Source organism: Morone saxatilis, unplaced genomic scaffold (assembly GCF_004916995.1).
Source record: "Morone saxatilis isolate NCDOM2014 unplaced genomic scaffold, NCSU_SB_2.0 Contig15, whole genome shotgun sequence".
Taxonomy (NCBI): Eukaryota; Metazoa; Chordata; class Actinopteri; family Moronidae; genus Morone; species Morone saxatilis.
In genome coordinates, this window is record NW_023339707.1 from 23,308,884 (window position 1) to 23,322,094 (window position 13,211).

Consider the following 13,211-nt stretch of genomic DNA (forward strand, 5'->3'; position numbering starts at 1 on the left):
CAACTGACTTTGTAGAATACAGTATGAAAATTCGAATTAGTTCCACTGAATTGTTACAAACAAATGTTTTTTTAAACAATAAGACCCTTTACAGAGGAGGCCACGCTTTCTGCTGCCCAGCCACATGGCAGGCCTGGGCAGCAACCCCTCCTTAGAAAGTGATATGCTCTTCCCTATAGGATCTGACACGACTGAGACTGTTGGGCAGGGACAGACATATAAACTGGTAGTATAACAGAAAGAAAAAGAGAACAAAGTGTGTAAGACTAATCTGTTCATCTTCTGTTTTCCTTCTAAAGGTCACAGTGTGATGGTGGCAGGATCTTTAATGAGATCAGGGATGTAAGCAGACCAGTAAAGATGACCCTGTTGGCGGGTGATGGCTCCGACTATGACTACAGTGCCCTGAGCTGTGCCTCTGATACCTCTCTCAACGCACCTCCCCTGCAAGAGGAGGAGGCTGAAAAGGGGGCCTTCTACAAGAGGGCGCAGCGTGCCCCTGAGCTCAGCACCATCCACGATGACACACTGCTATCCAGCGCCCGTAAACTCCACGCCATCATCAATGTGGGTGGCCTGCGTTACCAGCTGCCTTGGACCACCTTAGAGGACTTCCCCCTCTCTCGTCTGGGCCAGCTGCACCTCTGCAGCAGCTTTGACGAGATCATGCGTATCTGTGATGACTATGATGTTACACACAATGAGTTCTTCTTTGACCGCAGCCCCTGTGCCTTCCGTACCATCCTGACCTTCCTGCGGGCAGGTAAGCTGCGGTCCCTCAGGGAGATGTGCGCCCTCTCCTTCAGGGAGGAGCTGCTCTACTGGGGCGTCCCCGAGGAGAGCCTGGAGTGGTGCTGTCGCCGGCGTCTGCTGCAGCGCGTGGAGGAGTTTGAAGCGATGGAGAGGGCAGAGGAGGAGGAGGAACTCCTGGAGGATTCAGACAGTGGCCACAAGGAGAACGCAGCAGAGTCCAGAGTCAATCGGTGCATGGGCAAGCTAAGAGACATGGTGGAGAGGCCTCACTCAGGCCTCCCAGGGAAGATCTTCGCCTGTTTGTCAGTGTTGTTTGTCACCATCACTGCCATCAACCTATCCATCAGCACCATGCCTGCCATGAGGGAAGAGGAGGAGGCGGTGAGTAGGCTAAAGACATTAACCAATCACATAGAGGGGAGAAATGTTACTGCAAACAAAAACATATTGCCAAGAGGGAAAGAAGTGTTTTCATTTCAGTGAGGAAAAATATAAATGAAGACTTAACCCAACACAACATTGTCTGTTGGGAAATTATCTTCTATGTTTTCTGCAGTTAAGAAAATCAAGCAAACACCAAACTACTGACAATTAACATTTGGACCCAACACTATGATTTGACCTGAATTCAAAAGCCAACCTGAGGTAAACTGACGCTGCCTTAATTTGAAAAGCAGTCATTAACATTTTTAATGATGGCTTGTGTCATCTGTCAAACGTCCTTTGCAGCGAGAAAAAGCGAGACCGCTGAGAGAGCCAGCTGTTGCGCCAGATAAGAAAAAAATATTTGAAGACGTCTCAGTCTGCTTTCATGAAATGCTTTCATTATTATGTCTGACTTCAATCACAACCACAATTAGCACACTGGCCTCTTCTATCAAATCAAAGGAAAATTGAATATTTGAGCCACACACATCATTTTCTTGCAGAGTAAAGTGCAGCAAGGTTTTTCAGTGTAATTTGTATGTGTATAGCACCAAATCATAACAGAAGTTATCTTAGGACACTTTTCAAATAGAGCAGGTCTAGACCGTAGTTTAATAAATTAAAATTTTAATTAAGTTAAAGGTTTTTTACTAATTGTTTCTTTTCTCTTTATGAAATTTCCCGTTTGAATGAGTAACTGCAACCGCTTTACTTTCTTTTTTAGAAACTATGTTTCAGTGGTTTTCAAATGGTCTACTTTCACTTGTATATACTCAGGAAATGAAGTACAGATTCTGTATGTGTGGTACTGTAGGTGGGTGGAGGGCAAAACCAAAATCTCAACGGTTTTCATTTGAAAGTAACTGCTAACCACATTTCATGCTGATGACTCAAGTTTCAGAACCAGCAGGCCTACTTTAATTTTGTACTGTAACTACAAATACTGTTTGATTTACTCCTGTGGCTTCTTGCTGCTCCATGACATTAAGCGGTCAAATGTGGAATAAGTAAAAAACATCAGTCAGAAAGTTACACTTTTAAACCAATCACAATGTGTACTCTGGGGAAATAAAGGGGTATTTAAAACGAAATGAAAGAAATACAATGACTGCACTTAATCTGGTTAGGTTACAGTATTATATTTGACCCGACACACTTTGTATTCACACTTCAGTATTCTCAGTATGTCTGAATTAAGCTGTTTAATTAAAAGTGCCAGTAATCGCATACTAACAGCTCCGCCGGCTCTAATTTATTGCAGGCAGATAACAAAGTGTTGCATTAAAAGTGTTTAAGTGTTCCTGTCTGTGAGTGAGAACAGGTTTACTGGAGTTTTCAGGTGCTTTTATGGGTCTACTCAAACCATCTCCTCCTCTGTGGGAGTGTGTTTCATAATATTTTTAACTGATGTGGACTGCATTCAAAGGCTCTCTGCCATGTAATATGTGCTTTGAGATGCTTTGATCCCTCTCTGCCTCACATTGAATCAGCGTCATTACTGCATCTAAGAAAAACGCCCGCCTTTCCAAAAACAGCCCAAAAAACATCATGAAGAACAGCAGTCTTTTGCTGTCAAAATATTTAAAGATTTTGTGTGTGAGCTTGATCTATGATGGGCAAGATGTCTGTAGATGTTTAACAGATTAAATATATAGAATATATAAAAACTGAACATACCCTAACCAATATGTTTTTTGTGCCTAAATAGTGTGACAGATGAATTGTTAAATCTCCACTAGTTAGTAAGTAATAGAAATGTCACAAATCTCTAGGTGGGCTATCCAAATAGACTGGAACCATTTTTCCTTACTTATTTTGCTTGTTGTAGAAATGTTTTACATATTGAAGTGCTCAGATATGCAGCGTCCCAGCTCCTGGATTTCACATTGAAATGGTTCCCTCTAGTGACTGCATTTGCCACTCACACTTGCTAATCATGACCATGCTCACCCATGTGTCTTCCTTTACCAGGGAACATGTTCCCAGATGTGCTACAACATCTTCATAGTGGAGACGGTGTGCGTGGCCTGGTTCTCCCTGGAGTTCACCCTGCGCTTCATCCAAGACCGCAGCAAGCTGACCTTCCTCAGACAGCCCCTGAACCTGATAGATGTGGTGGCCATCCTGCCGTACTACATCACCCTGGTGGTGGACAGCACCTCCAAAGGTGAGAAGCGGCTGGGCTCTGGCAGCAGCTACTTGGACAAAGTGGGCCTGGTGCTGCGCATCCTCAGAGCCCTGCGTATCCTCTATGTGATGCGGCTAGCTCGCCACTCACTGGGCCTGCAGACTCTGGGCCTGACAGCGCGCCGCTGCACAAGGGAGTTTGGACTGCTCCTCCTCTTCCTGTGTGTGGCCATCGCACTGTATTCCCCCTTGCTGTACTTGATTGAGAATGAAATGGCCACCACAAAGGAGTTCACCAGCATCCCCGCGACCTACTGGTGGGCTGTCATCACCATGACAACAGTCGGCTATGGGGACATGGTGCCAAGGAGCATCCCCGGCCAGGTGGTGGCTCTGAGCAGCATCCTGAGTGGGATCCTCCTCATGGCCTTCCCCGTCACCTCCATCTTCCACACCTTCTCACGGTCCTACGTGGAGCTGAAGCAGGAGCAGCAGAGGCTGCTGCAGAGGAGGACACACTTTCTGCTGCGGAGCCGCATGGCAGGCCTGGGCAGCAACCTCTCCTTAGAGAGTGATATGCTCTTCCCTATAGGGTCTGACACCAGAGACATGGACGACTGAGACTGGGACGGACATATAAACTGGGAGTATAACAGACAGAGAAAAAGAGGGAGTCTACAAAAGAGACTGAAGGTGTGAAGAAGAGAGAGAACGAGATAGACAGGGGTGAGAAGGAATATAGACAGATGGGTGGAGAGAAAAGTGTCTATAAAAACAAGATAAAGAGGAAATGGGATTTTTTTTCTTCCCAGAAATTTAGCCTTGCTGTGTAGCAGTGTACTTTTGGATAAAGAGAGAGGATGGGAGGATTAGTATTTGTATTGAATAAATGTTCCCACCAAAAAGTGAAATATCTCTGGATCAAATTCTTTATGGTCACAGAATATCAATTTGCAGAAAACAAACACAACAAACCTCAAAGTATTCGAGCATAACAATGATTATACACATACAACAGTCATATATTGAAATATATTGTAATTCAGAATGAACTGTAACTATAACTACAGCACACAAGCACAGCGTCCTTATGATCCCACAACATCGTGATGTTTTTAATCCCTGATTTTTCCAAACATTTTAATGGATTTGTTGATGTCATGAGCTCCTGGGAGTTAACCGTGTCCCTTAATGGAAGTTGCTCTTTGCTTTTGTTGAGTCCCAAAGGTTAAATGGAAGTTCTATCTAATATAAAAATGTGAGCCTTAATCCACTGATTATTTTCTGAATGAGTGTGCAGACTCTGAGAATGATGTTTCGTCAGGATCCACATAATAATTATGATGTATTAATTGTCCTTCTTCTACTCCTTGAGGTTCTATATGCAATTTTTGAATACTTTTGGACATTGAAGATAGCATTGTTGTGCTTGTAATTTCTGCAGTTGCTGTCCATAGCTGTTTATAATTAGTATTTCTCTCCTTAAAGTGGATTTAAACTTAAATCTGTCTTTCATTGTCGCTTCTCATTTGAACTTTAACTGAACTTTAAACTTTATTGTCTCGACATCAGTGTCGGGATGAAATTGGACACAATAACAAGAGTCGAGGACATACAGTGACAGCATATATGGTGCTATACCGCATAGAAAGGAATACAGCAAACACTGACAGTAACTACAACTTTGAGGCACCTATTTTCTCTTTTGCTACAAATTTCAACTCCACTCTTTTACTTTTTAATTTACACAGATTGCTAGGTATTAAACCAGTGTATGAAATAGTTCATTGACTGATTTTTACAGTGCATTTAGGCTTATAAGAAACTACACAGAAACAACAACCGGGATAGTCAACATGACAAATGATAATATATAGTTACAGAAATTCAAAAACTGAAGATTCATTTTAGAGAACATTCATCCATCCATTAGCTTTACCGCATATTCTTGGCGGGCCGAGGGGCGGCTGGAGCCAATAATTTACAGAATGGAAGTGTCCTATTATGAAGAATACTGTTTCTCTGTCATAGCTGCAATTTTATTTTATATAATTCCAGCCAAAACGAAAACCTCATTAAAGAGCCAGGTCTATATCACACCTTCAGACAACCCAAACAAATCTGGATTTTTTAAAATGAATTTCTTCCAACAGATTATTTCTAAAATCACTGGACATACAGGGCAGTGGATCTCAAAACATTTTTAACACACATTAGCAATAATAGGGCAAGCAACCAATACCAAAAGATACAAGCTGAATTTTAGTGAAATAACAATCAGTACAACAGCATTAACAAAGTGACATAAATTATTCAACCTAACCACCCCTTCTAGTGGCTCTGTGCCTCACAGGGGGGGCTGCCCCACAGTTTGAGAACCACTTATAAGGCAATGAAAGACAAAATGAAATTCATCCTCTTAAGATCACAAAAACATACAACATACACAAGAATTTCTATGTAAGACACTGATGTTATTATAACTGTACAAACACAACACAGTACTGCAAGGAACAGGGCCTACTTAATACGTTCTGCTATGCAGCACAGTGGTATTGCTTTGTGTGCTGAGAGTTTCATATGTTGGCCCCTCGCCTCATTTGAACAGTAGGTGGCAGCATTATGTCACTGTATACTGTATGAGCTTTGATTGGACCACAGAATGACAGAAAATATGTTTATTCTTTCTTACATTCAGGAGTAAAAAGGCTTATCTTAGACTCATGTTTGATTTAATACAAGGCATTCTACTTTACTTTAGTCTTTATTAAATAAGGAATCATGCACAAGAACATTCATCTCAAAATGAAAAGAGATGATTTACAGCAGATTTAGCCATTATCTCATTTCAGTCTGCAGGTACAACACTGCAATCACCAGACACTAAAAGCATGTATGGACATAGTCTCTATCACACAGACAATGTATCTTAATAAGGCATCCATTTTAGCTTAACTAACCTACATTATGGCTACAGTTAAAGTAAAGTAAACACTTCTGATACAGGAAGAACAACAACTTCCAATTAAAAAGTTCATAAAATGTTGTTTTTCTTGTATATTTGGCATGATGTACAACAAATTAAAACTATTAAAATTACTAGAGCTAAAATCTAACTAAGTATTTTTTTCCATTTTATGCTGCTTACTTCTAGTCCATATTGTACTTTCTACTCCACTACATTTATTTTGACAGCTTTAATTAGGTTACTTTGCAAATTTAGATTCTTAATACGAAATATAAATAAATATATACTATAAATCAAATAAATACAATATTATGTATTATTATGATTACAAATTAATGCATCAATAATTATAATCCAGTGATATAATAAATATAATTCTGAAATGGGAAATTCTGCACAATGTGTGCTTAAGTATATTGGGATGCCAGTATGTACTTATTTTGAATGCAGGACTTTTACTTATAACAGAGCATTTGCTGTGGTATTTTCTACTTTTACTTGAGAGTGTCCTCTCCTTCCACCTCTGTAAATAACTTTGCATTGGGGCCACGTTTGAACCTGCAGCCTCAGGTGAGGAGGGACTTCCACGGAACGCCATTCAACAAATCAGGCTTCGGTTGTGCGTAAAACAATCTAACCAATCAGAGCTTGACAATGCGCTGTGGTCTCCTCCCCTGCCTGCCTCTAATATCACATCCCAGTGTTTTGGTCAGGATTGGATGTTCCTGCACAGGAGCTGACTGTCGGCTGGTTTCCACGCGTAAAGCCTGGCGTGTGATAGGCAAATCGGGTATTTCTGCTTCAATCAAGCTGATTTAGCCTCTAATGAAAAATGTGTTCATAGCTCCGGAGTCATTCCCCGTCATGACCTCACCGGGCCGCCCCTCCAGTTGAATGGGATCCCTCATCGCCCGCCTGTCGCTCGTTTTGGCACCGACCGTCTCTGCTGCTGTCACCGCCACTCCAAAGCCCCGATTTTAAGGATCTGCGAGCTTGTTGGGTTTCTCTAATCAGTTCATTAATGGTTTGATGCGAAATCCGCCTGTGTGATCGGCAGAAGAGAGACAACGCCAAATCTCCAGCAGCCTGCGCGTCAGGGTAAGTCGCCTAAACTTGTTATTTCAGTGCGAGTGACTTACGGATAGACGAGGGTTAATTAAAAATAAATGAGTGCAGCCAAAGACTGTGTTGTTTCCAGATGTAGATGGACATAAACCTTTCCAGACCCTTCTTTAAGACTCATCTTTCCATCTGTATGACCTAAATAATCACCTGTTCTGCTCTGTGTGTGTGTGTGTGTGTGTGTGTGACATATTTGCAAATACTTTTGTTAATAATGATCAGTGGATGGAGGTCACACTGTAATTTTCTCACTTTGTAATTCACCAAAACCACTGTTAGGGCACTAGCCCAGTCTGAGAGTTACTGTATAGTGACTCATCAGAGCTTTTGTAAAATACAAGCTGCAGCCTTTGATTTAGGCTACATACATCACATCACACAGAGCTTTCTTTTCCCACTGTGCATATCCTCACTTTGAAGAGAAATGGCTCCCTGGGTGGAAGCCTTCGCAAACACAAACTGAAACCTGGCAGCTGTAGTTGCTCTGCAGTGAGTTTTTTGTGGGCTACCTGCTGTACTTGTGCTGTTTTTTATGTGTGAGTGAGAAGATCAGAGCCGGTGGACTCCGTAAATATCCTTTTGCTTGTAAAACATTTATTTTTGCTGGTTCACTGAAAATGCCACAGATTCTCCTTCCCCCTGGGATCCCACACACTTTAAAGACATGGCTGTCATATGCTTAGGATTAGGCGCTCCCACTCAACGTGACTCAAAGGCCCAAATATTGACTCTAATGTGGTGGTAACTAATATTGGAAAAGGTATCCATAGACCTCTAAGTAATTGTATAGTCTGTAATTTGTAGAGGTAAGCCATGTCCTTGAACGTATACATACAGGCTGTCTCCTTATATATTGTTAGTGTCTTAACATTGGGACTATTCATTGGCTCTGTATTTACTGTACACATCCGTCCTGACTCTCCCAGCTGGACTGCTGATCCAGGATCACCGCACAGATCTGCTAACTTAGTTTGTTGTGTCATCTATCTAGAAAATTGAACCTAGTTTAACGTCTAGACCAGATTTACTCTCAGACACGTTAGGATGAGTCAGTGCGAGACGCTACAGCATGACACATTTGCTATCACGACAGTTGAGCTATAACTCTTTTTACAGCTCTTGCGCTGTCACCACACACACACTTGATTTTGCTGTACCATCATTGCAGTGTATTGTCGCAGCTTTTTGATCTGCCTAAAACCCTAAACATTGTGTATAAACCTGCAGTGAATTCCAGCTTGTTTTCTCTGTCTCTGTAATCCTTTCTGAAATCGGAAACATTTCGCCAGACATATCTCAGTGAGGCATCAGTAATTGTTTTAATAAAAATAAAATTGCTATTACATTTGATTATCAGTTGTGCATTAGACTAATCCCCCAGAGATTTTGCTTGTATTTTTTTTGTATTTTCCTGTAGGAATTAAGATGCTTGGCAGCAGGCAGGCAAAAACATATTATATCCCATGGATTCAATATCCTTAGATTTTGTATTGAGCCAATGACGTGCATACTGACGCTGGGGATGAAGCGCTGTTGCGGATAAGCACCCCAGGATATGCATGATGCCCAGTGTTGCATGCTGTTTGTTTTTTTAATACATTCTGCTCAATCGAACGTTGGGTGCACGGTTCGTGATGAATGCGACCGTAAAGGCAAGACACGTTGTTGGCGGTTTCACCAGCCTATTTGCATGCATTCTGCACCGGGCAATACAACCAACCAGCGAGTGAGAAGTGTTTCTCAAAGTGGTACGAGATGGTCCATTGTACTTTCTAACTGCCAGATTTCAGGCTCCACAGAGGGGACCTAATGCTCCTTGGAATCCCATGAATGCCCCCCAGTGAAAGCCGTAGATGTTTATGTCAGCTCCAATGAGACTGGCGGAAAGTGGCTCTTGAGGCCGAAATTCCTGCTAATTGGCAACGTGGCTGTGGACTGGCCCCTTTGTTCCCCCTTATACTGGAGTGGTCTGTCTGTCAGGGTGATACACTGGGCCTGGCATCAATGAACTGCTTGTTTCGGCAGCTATCCGGCCTTGGAGGATCGGCAGCTTTAAGACAAGTCGCTTCCACTTTTAAAATTGCCTTTGTGCAACCTATTCAGAGAGATGGAAGGGAACCATTTAGAGGTGGTCTATAGAGACTCTTTCTCAAGCTTCCCAGACAAGCATTTTGATAGTGATGTGTATATTTGCCTCTGCATTTAACCGCACTGGAGCGAACTGAGCCGTTTCATTGAACAGTTCATCATTTGATCTAGTGAGTGTCCCACTTTCCCTTTCGGTCAGATGAGGATTATATGGCATTGAGCACTGAGGACATATTGTAATTGTTTGTGATACTATAAAGAGGAACTATCTTATTGGCCAGAGGGACAAAATAAAAGGAGGGCTCACAAATTGCAGGACAGAGGATGACTGTAAACAGGTCAGTAGTAGTAGTAGTAGTAATTGTGAGCCTCTTCTTTGTTGAAACAACACACTATTCCCTTTTGGCCTTGGAGTACTTAACAAACAAAACACTTGTGTATTGCCAGCATCAACCCCTCTTCAGTTTGCCAATGAGATGTGCGATACACTCCGGAGAGAAAGAGATTGTATACACAAAAGGGGGGCATGAGATTTGTGATGGCTTCCCGCTGACAAAGGCCTTTGAATTTTTCATGTGGCAGATACTAAACTTCTGTCGCTCTGGCCCAGATTTGGTGCTAATTAGTGCCCAGCTACTTTCAAGGGCATACGGCTGAGCATGGGAATGCTAGTGCCACCTGTTCTCTCACTCTTTCTCCCTGTCTCACATCTCTCCCATCCTGTCAGCCTTTATCTGTCTGTATCTCTCTCTCTCTGTAGGCTTTATGTTTCAGTGGCCTAGTTTTGTGTCAGTTATTGTTGCCTTCCTTACGGTGTACACTTTAGCCAGCTATTAACCTAAAGGTTGCATGTTTCACTCCCATGCTAAGCCTACTTTGTAGCCCACGCTGTATTATATGTACTGCTCAGAATCAGTGATCGCAGGAGAGAAGTAGCTGTATACACCGTTAAACCATGAAGCCACAAAGCCACAGTGCCATGGCTGCCAGTAAAAGCAGTTGAATGATAAGGATGCAGAAATGAAGCGCTCTGACATATCCCTCCAAGCTCTCTGTCAGAGGGGCCTGTGCTTGCTGGCCATTTGAATGAAGTATCAGATAGTGGTTTGATACAGACTAACAGAGGAGGGCTTGTCTCCTCCCAGGATCCAGGGCCACTTCCTGTCCCTCTGCTCTGGGAACGGGCCAGGGTGACACAGGCCACGCATCTCCACTCAATCCACCCACTGTTGCCTCTGTGGAAAAGCGATCACTCTCACACCCTCATTCCCACCGCTCCGCACACATTTCTTGTGACAGGAAAAGCGTCTTTGGCATTTAGAAAGATGCCTCTATGTGTGGCTTTGTGTAGGCGCAGCTGTGCGAGCCTGGTCAGGATGATGAGATGCTGGGAAGAGCACATGCTGCACTCCCCCTCTCAAAACATGAGGCTCTCCATCCTCTGAGAATTGCTGCAGTATATGTTGACATGGGAGTTTTTATGCAGATCGTGTATGTGCAGGGATGATGGACCCCATCAGACTGGAGCTCTGCCATAAACTCAGATTTTATAATCTGACCGAAAACCAGATAACAGAAACATATATTGCGTTCACAATATGATTTCACAGCCTCACACTGACACCAAGATACACTGAAAAACAGAATCAGAATGAACTGAAATTTGCCTGAATTGAATTATTACTGTACTTACCAATGGTCGTCATTTGATTAGAGCTGAAATGATTATATGTTTAATTGATTTGTAAATAAAATGAATCAGTAGCTATTTCGATCATTGTCTGGGGTGTTTTCAGGCAAAAGTGCCTAGCATTACCTAGTTACAGTTCTTTAACTGTGCTTCTTATGTGACATGAATATCTGAATATCTTTGGGTTTTCGGACTGTTGATCAAACACAAAAAGCAATTTCACACAAGTGTGGTGTTTATGAAATTTTAAGTCAAACAAATAGTCAATCAGGAGAATAACTGATAGAATAATCCATAATGAAAATGATAAAATTATAAAAATTAGCATGGTCCTGCATTAATCTTAAAGGGGCAATAAATAATGTTTTTACAGTCTCATATCACAGAATGACCATAACATATCTGTGGGAGGTTGCTAAACAATACCAGTGACTCAGTGATTACTTTGCCAAGTGCTGTGATTTCTCACTTTAAATTGGGCTTTACATTTCAGTGCATGTTCATTCTGCACATTCTGCACTCATTGGTGTTTTAAAATATGTTCACTGTCCACCTACTGTCATTTGTAGCTGTTAATCCATTGACATTGGTGCAAACAGCAACATTTTATTTCTTTACACGTGAATTCAAATGAGAAGCTGTGTTATTATTACAGAATTTTCCATCATAATATGTCACCTATTTGCTGTACCTTTTGTAGTAGAACTCTGTGCTTTTAAATGAGACTTTATTTCTACTTACTTACTACCAGCGAACCTGTACCAGTGACCTGTCAGTGTTGTAATTGTTTTTCACTGACAGATGTTGTAGGAAGTACGGGGTGCCTTTTCCTTCGGCTCTGACCCCTGACTGACCTGTTGTGAGTCTGGATGAGAAACAGGACATCTTCCTCCTTTTGACCAGGGGCAGTTAGGTGAACCCATCCATCTGTATCCTTATAGAAAGCTCCAACCGCACCTCTCTGCTGATTGCCTCAGAGTCAGCGTCTCGTTCGCTGCTTCACCGCCCCGCTGAGTCGCATTTGAATATTGAAATCAGGGCCTTCTGAACAAAGGGGTGGTTTAAAAGACATGGAGGAAATCACTCCCGTGTTGGGGGTCTCGCCCTCCAATCTGTTATGGAAATGTCATAGCTCGGAGCAGTTATGTTTTGATGATGAAGCGTGACATGAGCACATTTTAAAATTTTAATGGCAAACCCTGGTGGGTGTTGCTGATTTTTTTTTTCTGCTGCTCTTATTTGTCTATCTCCAAGGAAGCAAGGATCTTTGTGTCTTGTTTTCAGTTTGAATGCAGCCAAAGCAGCAATAGAAATGTTGATACAGCATGCTTTATTTATACCTCCGCATCTGCACATAAACACAGAGGTTGTGCTGTTTCCTCTGCTCTTAAAATGTTTTGTAGGAACTTGAATATTCAGTTTTGTGTCGTTTAAGAATGTATCTTTATAAATATTGATGATAGAGATTTTCAGAAATGGTAGACTCAGCTGATGATCAGCCACAGCATGACACCCTCATCAATAGTTTTGTGTTGACAACAAGTACAATCTGGTCCAGAGCTTTTTCATGGCGGGATTAACAACCACAGTGTGTGTTGCGACCATGACTCGCATTCTTGTTCTCGTGACGTGGCTGCTCGATGCTGCTTTTCCTTTCCCTGACAGATGGTAAAGGGAATGCTTTGGGGTGGGTGGCGTGTGTGGCTCGGGGCAACCCGGGCATCTGAACATCCCGGGCGGACGGTGTCTCTACCTGCTCCCCGTACATTCCTGCTTTGGGCTGTGCGAGGAGAGGAGTTGAAACTCGCCTGTTCCTCTGCTCTGCATTCCTCAACCATGACTGGGGCTCAGTCGCACTGCTGCAACAAACCTGGGAATGCCACAATGCACAGACACAAACATGCACACCTGGCTCACATTCTCATATTTGAACATGTTTACACAGTTATGTTTAGTGGCCCTATACTGTACTGTTTCATTTGATTAGCAATAATTGATTAGACTTCTCCTCTATGTATTATACATATCTTTATATAT

At 42.3% G+C, this 13,211-nt stretch overlaps 2 protein-coding genes across 3 annotated transcripts in view; both read left to right on the forward strand.

The window, feature by feature from the left end:
- The first annotated feature begins 360 nt into the window (after positions 1-360).
- Positions 361-4,062, forward strand: kcng1 (potassium voltage-gated channel, subfamily G, member 1). The gene is made up of 2 exons (XM_035657237.1): positions 361-1,134; positions 3,151-4,062. Exons 1-2 carry the CDS (start codon positions 361-363, stop codon positions 3,925-3,927), a joined length of 1,551 nt encoding a protein of 516 aa, XP_035513130.1. The 3' UTR covers positions 3,928-4,062.
- A 2,932-nt stretch (positions 4,063-6,994) lies between these two features.
- The window catches only part of src (v-src avian sarcoma (Schmidt-Ruppin A-2) viral oncogene homolog), a 23,789-nt gene continuing 17,572 nt past the window's right edge, over positions 6,995-13,211 (forward strand). For both annotated transcript variants that reach the window (XM_035657457.1, XM_035657458.1), the window contains exon 1: positions 6,995-7,372. The gene's annotated coding sequence lies outside the window, so the exon portion shown is untranslated. The remainder of the gene's footprint in view (positions 7,373-13,211) is intronic.

Coding starts and splice junctions, on each gene's coding strand:
- kcng1 (XM_035657237.1), top strand. CDS start 361: ATGACCCTGTTGGCGGGTGATGGCTCCGACTATGACTACAGTGCCCTG. Junction 1,135..3,150: donor TGAGGGAAGAGGAGGAGGCG/GTGAGTAGGCTA, acceptor TTCCTTTACCAG/GGAACATGTTCCCAGATGTG.